The 7158-nt window shown below is 34.0% G+C and overlaps 2 protein-coding genes across 2 annotated transcripts; one reads left to right on the top strand and one right to left on the bottom strand.

Annotated features, from left to right (window-relative positions):
- The first annotated feature begins 2453 nt into the window (after window positions 1-2453).
- LOC134837432 (uncharacterized) lies at window positions 2454-4865 on the top strand. Its single transcript, XM_063852806.1, has 2 exons — window positions 2454-3816; window positions 3879-4865. Exons 1-2 carry the CDS (start codon window positions 2454-2456, stop codon window positions 4796-4798), a joined length of 2283 nt encoding a protein of 760 aa, XP_063708876.1. The 3' UTR covers window positions 4799-4865.
- An 87-nt stretch (window positions 4866-4952) lies between these two features.
- On the bottom strand, window positions 4953-7137 carry LOC134826999 (U4/U6 small nuclear ribonucleoprotein Prp31). The gene is made up of 2 exons (XM_063839520.1): window positions 5925-7137; window positions 4953-5378 (listed from the first exon to the last, which is right to left on the bottom strand). Exons 1-2 carry the CDS (start codon window positions 7089-7091, stop codon window positions 5043-5045), a joined length of 1503 nt encoding a protein of 500 aa, XP_063695590.1. The 5' UTR covers window positions 7092-7137; the 3' UTR covers window positions 4953-5042.
- Between the last annotated feature and the right edge of the window lie 21 nt (window positions 7138-7158).

The following is a 7158-nucleotide window of genomic DNA, read 5'->3' as shown; positions in this document are numbered from 1 at the left end:
ATTGTAAGTTATTTACTGAATGAGAGGTTGATGCAAGATCTGAAAAGTTCTAGAGTCAATTTTAAAGTTTGAAAAAAGTTATCATTTTCTATTTTGTTTTTTTTTTATAAGCCTTTCAGATTCTTCCTTAATTTTCGGATATTTTTTAAATTTTCAGTTTTTTTTTATTAATTTCTCAGTTTTTTCTGATTTTAGATTTTATCATATATTTTATTTTTTTTTTTAAATTGATCAAATATTTTTCAGTTTTAATCTAGATTTTTAAAATTTTTAAGATTTTTCTCTAGCAATTAATTTTAATATTTATTAAATTTTTTAGTTTTTTTCAGGTTTTTTCAAAATTTTTCAGTTTTTCTTAAATTTTTATCAAAATTTAATTTGTTTTTACTAAATTTGTTAAAATTCAATTCATTATCTTTTTTCAAGATTTTTTCCTAGCTCTCGTTATTTAAATATTTCAGCTATTCTTTTTTCTTTTATTTTTTTATTAAATTTTTCAGGTGATCTTAATTTTTTAAGAATTTTCTTCAAAATTTTAAATTTTTCTACAATTTTCCATTTTTTTTCATATACATATTTTAGTTCTTTGTCAAATTTTTTGTCTTCTGTCTTTTCCTTAACTTGTTTTCTTATTAAAATTTAATAAATATTTAAAAAATCACTTTTTACATCAAACTCCCTATTTTTTATTCATTCATTCCCTTCCAAAAACTAATCAATTTAATGATCAAAAATTTTCTCTAGAACTATTATCCACGAAAAATCACTTTTCCTCAATTATTACTTTTTATTTCTCTAAAAAAAAATATTAAAACACCATTAATCTTTAATGTCCTTTAATGCTCCTCATTCCACATTTTTTTTTTGAAGCAAGGTTAAAAATAAAAAAAAATAGTTGGGACGAACAGAAACACATCGGAAACCGAAAGGATAATCAGTTGACTCATAACTTCAGTTTCACGGTAAAGAAGAATGCGTCTGCGTGAATGTTGTGTGATTTGTACTGAAAAAAGTTCTCAGTTTACGATCACCGCCATCGGAAGTGGATGGATTTTTCGCTCTGCCTTAGGTAGTAATAAAAATAGATTCACACAAAATAAAAAATTTGCATAAAAAAAATCAACTTTCGAGAATTTATTCGGAAATAAATTTAATTAAAATGGGTAAGTAGCCGAATGGATTAAAAAAATAATTAATTGATGATTTCTCGAGAAAAAAAAAATTATATCGTTAGACGAGATGACACAATAGGACAACAAAATGTGACATAAATTAATATTATTATTATTAGTGATAATAATGCGGAGGGAGGTCTCGCGTTGTGTACGATGTGCATTCAATTTTTTTAATCATTATATTACTTTCCGTTTCATTGGCGGCGGCGGAGGCGAGCGACTTCCATTTAGATAATTATTTACCATTAACTGTTACACTCGATTATTCAGAATTAAATTGCGGTTTTTTTCTGTCGATATTAAAATAAATGTTTCTAACGAATTTTTAAGTAAGGTACGATCAATATTTGGGCAATCACAGATAGTTTTTAATCAAATTTAATTTCATAATTTGCAAGCATTTATTTTAGAAAAAAATTTAATTAATTATATTAAACTTAAATAAATTAAATTAAATTAATTAATTAATTTAACAATTTAATTTTCTTTAATTTTATTTTGAATTAATAATTAAAATTTAAAAAAATATTTTATAAAATAAATTAATTAATCAATTTAAATTATTAAAAAAATAAATTAATTGATTAATTTAAATGATTTTTTTTATGATTTATAATAATTTTGATTAATTAATTTCAAAAATATCTATAATTTTATTGCATTTAATTATTAAACAATTATTAATTTAATTATTTAATTATTCAATTATTTAATTTAAAAACAATTTTAAATTAACGAATTATTTTTTAAATTTAACTTTAGTAAAATTTTAACTAAATTAATTAAAATTAGTTTTATTTTTATTAATTTTTCAATAAATTTAATTCATTTTTAAAAAAATTAATAAATCAATATTTTATTTCATTTTAACAAAAATAATTCTTTTTTTAAGAACTGGAAAAAATTAAGTTAAGAATATTTTTTTAACAAAATGTATTAAATTAAAAATTAAAATTTTTTTTTCATGGAAATGCCCATTTAAAAAGAAATTTTGCAAATTATTGATAAGAAACGTCCCCCTCTCACAAACATCCATGACTGATGAATTTGTGCACTTTAACGTGTTGATTCAGTTAAAAGTCGAACTGACCCAGAATCGTCTTAATTTTTTTTTCTCTCATTCGTTCAAATGACGATGCACGATAAGGCCTCCGATTAAACGCGTAGTGCAGCACATGATAACTAATTCACCCGAAAAAATAAAAATAACGTAAAAAAAAGTAATCTTATCACCGTTTCTGTTTTCATTTATTTTGTTTAGAGTCGCGGATTATCAGTATGAAGCGCAAACGATCAAGTTCGCACAAAACGACAGACCTATGTGGCAGTTTCCTCGTGAACGTTTTGGATCTCAGCAAAATCCTGAACGGCAAAAATAAATCGCGCACCGTACACAAATTGTCATGCTTGAAGGAGTTGCTCGACATCGGGGGCTCGTCAACGTCTGACGACACAATTGTCATTTCGGACGACACGGAAAGCGAGACAGATACCGAAGGCGGTCAGAAGAGAAGAAGAAAAATTAAGAAAGAAATGTTTGAGAGCACAAAAATGACGCGCTTCAAAAAAAGTCTTTCAGATACGGAGGACGAGAAAGAAGCTGACGAGGAAAATGACGACAGCGAAGAAGATATTTCGAAAATCAAAAATTACGTTAAGGAGAGCCTTCTGAAGGGACTTTCGCTGAATTCGCACAATTTTAACGGGAATGAGGTGTCGGTGAAGGAAGAGCCGTGTGACGAATTGTCGAGTCACGAGGAAAAGGAACCGGAAATCGCGCCATGTGAGACGGAAGTTGTCGTTGAGTCAAAGGAAGACGTTAATCAGAGGAAGCGAATCCGCTTTACGCAGCGCCGGAACTCGAGTTATCAAAGCAAACGCCTCTTGCGACATTATAGAAATTTGAAAAGACGACCTAAGATAAAGATAAAAAGACGAAAAATAGCGAAAAAAGTGAAAGAAGACCCTCTTGAAGAACTTAAAATGATTGAAAATGACGAAGAATTGGAAGAAATTGAAGTAGAAACGACAACAGAAGACATTAAACTTCAAGAATTCGCAAAAATAGAAGAAGTTGAAGTCGCTACGACCACAGAAGAGCTCGAAACTGAAGAAAAAAATGAAGAAATTGAGGTCGAAACAAAAACAGAAGGCTTTAAAACGAAAGAAAATGCAAAAATTGAAGAAGTTGAAGTAGCAACAACCACCGAAATCCTTGAAACGGAAGAAAATTCAAACTTAGATGAAACTACAACAACAAAAATGACCGGAATTCAATCAGAAATCACTCAAAATCCGGATCCAGTGACGGAAGAGACCCTTCCGAGCTCCACGACAAGCGATCCGGACATCCTCACACTTTCAAGACTTGAAGAACTAAAAGTGCAGATAACGGAAGATGATAATACCGTCTACATCACCATTCTAGATGGCACAATTACTATACCGGACGTCCTTGAAGTGCTAAATAACTCCTCGGGGAATAATTTGGAGCTCGTGGCAAGTCTCGATGACTCGACAATCGTTGAAATTTTGGACCAAGATGAGGTTGAAGGACTTGAGGAACGAGCGAATCCCTATTTTAGTCAACTTGAGTACAAAAGTTGTTACTCCACGGCGAGTATTTCGACGGAAACTAATGGTAAATTATGATTTTTTTTTCTAATTTTTTGAGATTTTTAATTAAAAAAATTTTTTTTTCAGTAAAAACCCTTTATGAGATCATCACGTACCCAGAAGTGAAGAAAAATCTCAAATATGATCCGATGCGGTCATCGCCAATTTCCGCGCGCAAGCCCCAAAAGTCTGAAACGCCTTATTCGTACAAGACAATCGATGAATCAGTATTTACGCTCGCACCCACAAACTGCAACTACATCAATCACGTGCACTGGACCAACTCGTATCCGTTGTCGTACGAGACAAACGCACAAAGTCACCGGCATCTCTGTGTGCTGAAGGATTTGTATCGACGCGGCGTGCTGGAGAAGCATATTCCGAGCGAACAGCCAGTCGACATGCGTTGCAACTACGATCACCTGCCAAAGCCGAAGGAAAAAACACCTCAATATATCCCACCGACGCCCGTTCAGTATCATCCGTACCAGCCGCATGCTCGACATCAGTACCACCAGCACCACCAAGAAGTGCCGCATCAACGTTACAACTCGTACCACCAACATTCGCATCATCATCATCATTCGCGGCGCTCGTCATATTCGCATGACGTCTCCTACACGCGTCAATTTTACGAACAAAAGCAGCAAAGTTCCTGTCGATATCCGCAATGGAAGCCACCGAAAAGCGTTTTTCCGCCACCAACGCCGCCCGTTTCGTCGCAATCGCATTCATTCATCGACATTCCGATCTACTCGCCGGCCTATAACATAAAAATTCCTCCACTGAGGATCCCGATAGCGGCAATTGCACCAACAACTGCCGTCGCAAACACGTACAAACCGCCTGCGTATCCGAGTTACGGGAGCTACAACCGGAATTTTTATCACGAGAGACGTTCGTATCCGGAAACTTACTCAAATTATGCGCCATCGACGTCTGCATCGCCGAGCATCATGCGAAATTTACTGCAAATGGAGCCGAAAAGTCGCTTTGTGTGGTCTTGAGACAAGATTCTTGCAACCGGAGATTCCTTCGGAGGTGGTCACAGCACGCAAGTGTCGCGCGCATCCGGTTGCAAGCGAAACACGGAATGTGTGTGCTTCGAGTGTTGTTACGTCAAGTGGGCAATTACGTCAGACAGCGGAAATACAATTGCTCATTTTTAATCATTTTTTAATTAAATTTTTTTGAAATAATAATAAAAAAAAATGTTGGTTGTGAATTTTTTCTTAAAAAAACAATTTTTTTTTAAGTCGTTCGTTTTCCAACTGACAAGAATCCAGAGGTGTTTGAGAAATATTTGGCTTCGGTTTTGGTGCCGGCTTCCGATGCCTGTGGCGCGACAATTTCCAAGCCTTGTAACGGAGTGAAGGCGACACTGGAGGCCGTTCCGGACACGTGTCGCTTGACGCTCGTACTTCCGCCCCACACTTGCTTCTGAATTGCCAAGTTTTTCTGTAGAGTTTTGCTGATACGAACTTTTGTCTTTTCATCCACTTGCGGCAAGCGGATTCGTCCCGTACCCGTTTTGCCGATTGTTCCACGACTGTAGCCGAGATCTTCTTGATAAGCGTCTTCTTCGATCTAAAAATAAAAAAAAAAATAATTAATTTTAGAAAATTTAATTTTAAATTATTTTAAGGTAAATAAATTATTAATTTTTTAAAAATAATTTTTTAATTTTATGAATATTTTATTTTCAGTATTTTTTTTTAATTTTATAAATTTTACTTTGAATTAATTTTTCACTTCATGTGAAAGATAAAAAAAAAATTATAAAATTTAAATTATAAATTAAGAAATTTTAAATTTTTAGGTTTGAAAAATAAATAAAAAATTTTAAAATATTTATAGGTCATTTTTTTTTTTTTAGAAAATCTAATAATTTTTTTTAGGTGAAATTGATAAATTTAATTTTTGAATAATATTTTCGAATTCAAACTTGAACTTATTTTTTTTTTAGAAAAAATGAATTATTCTTTTTATGAATTAAAATTGATAAAATTTTAAAATAAAAAATTTAAATTAAAAGTTTTTGAATTAAATGAATTAAAAATTATTTTCTTTTTTAAATTTTAAGAAATTTTGAATTTTTGTCTAAATTTTAAAATACAAAAAAATGTAACTTACTTCACAGAAATTCATGCGATTCGCGTGTTTCCGGAACTCTGTCATCGCGTAACGTTCCTTCATCTTTCGCACTCTTTTGCCTCCTCGTTTCTTCTTTCCTCCTTCGAGAGGTTTTGGCAATGGCTTAATGAATTTAACTGGAGGTGGTTCCTGCAATTTATCTAATTTCTTCTCGATATCTTCGCGAAACTTTTGTCCAATTACTCCTGACGGTGCTTCGTGACACGCATCAACTCTCGCTGCCAAAGTGGATTTTGCAGCTACCAATCGCGCCGCCTTCCTCCGCAAATCTGGCGGAGTATCTTGAACAATTTCCGAATAATAAACGAAACCCGTGTGCGGAAGCATCGCAACTTTCGAAAATCCCGATAAAATCTTCTTTTGCGCTCCCAAGACTAGAACGTTGCATGCCGGCATTTTCGAGAGTTTTCCCAATCCACCAGCGAGACCCACTAATCTCGCTGCCGTTGACGCTCCAACGATCGCACACAAGTTTGGCGCGATAAATGTCATGCGACTTTCGACATATTCGAAGATTTTTACTTTGAATTCGCTCAGTTCGATTGCCATGTCGCACGCTTCTCGTATCTGCAAGAGCTCCTCGGCGTTCAAATTTGTGCCTTGCGTCGTAGATGCCGTAACCGAGACAATCATGATGGTCGCCTGTGTGAGAATTTTCTGGAGAATTTCGTTATTTTTCGCTTGTTCCACGTCATTTCCGAGCTCCTTGACGGCCCGAATGTAGTCCATCTCGTTCATGATGAGCGAATCCAATTCGGGGAAGCGTTTCTGGTATTTGTCCTTCGTGAATTTGTGGATGAGCGAGATTTCGTTGTCAATATCCACGGCAATGTTGTTCGATTCGACAATGAGTTGATATTCGGGGTCTTGCTCCACATTCCCAAGCATGTCAGAGGATTTTCTCGGATTTTTCACGTAATGATCTATTTGCTCGAGGACCTTTGCAAGTCTCGTGGAGTCCCGTAATTTGCAAAGATCTCGAATTGAAGCGACATTAACATCAACTTCCATCTTGATGAGCGGCATTTCGATTTCCTCTTCTTCATTTTCGCCGAGAACGGGTTCCTTTTTGATAAGATCCTCCAATTCGACGTCCTCGTCATTGTCGTCCTCGAGATCGGCGAGTAATTCGTCAGCTAGAGACATTTTTTTGCAGAAATTATTGAAGAGACTTGACTCGCGATTGTTCTAAACGTAAACAAACGAATGAAAT

Source organism: Culicoides brevitarsis, chromosome 1 (assembly GCF_036172545.1).
Source record: "Culicoides brevitarsis isolate CSIRO-B50_1 chromosome 1, AGI_CSIRO_Cbre_v1, whole genome shotgun sequence".
NCBI lineage: Eukaryota > Metazoa > Arthropoda > Insecta > Diptera > Ceratopogonidae > Culicoides > Culicoides brevitarsis.
This window is presented reverse-complemented; position numbering and strand designations above follow the sequence as displayed.

What these genes read in the sequence shown, in the direction of transcription:
- LOC134837432 (XM_063852806.1), top strand. Translation starts at nt 2,454, where the DNA reads ATGAAGCGCAAACGATCAAGTTCGCACAAAACGACAGACCTATGTGGC. An exon ending in TATTTCGACGGAAACTAATG is followed by an intron (nt 3,817 to 3,878) that starts GTAAATTATGAT and finishes TTTTTTTTTCAG; the next exon opens with TAAAAACCCTTTATGAGATC.
- LOC134826999 (XM_063839520.1), bottom strand. Translation starts at nt 7,091, where the DNA reads ATGTCTCTAGCTGACGAATTACTCGCCGATCTCGAGGACGACAATGAC. An exon ending in ATCGCATGAATTTCTGTGAA is followed by an intron (nt 5,379 to 5,924) that starts GTAAGTTACATT and finishes TTTTATTTTTAG; the next exon opens with ATCGAAGAAGACGCTTATCA.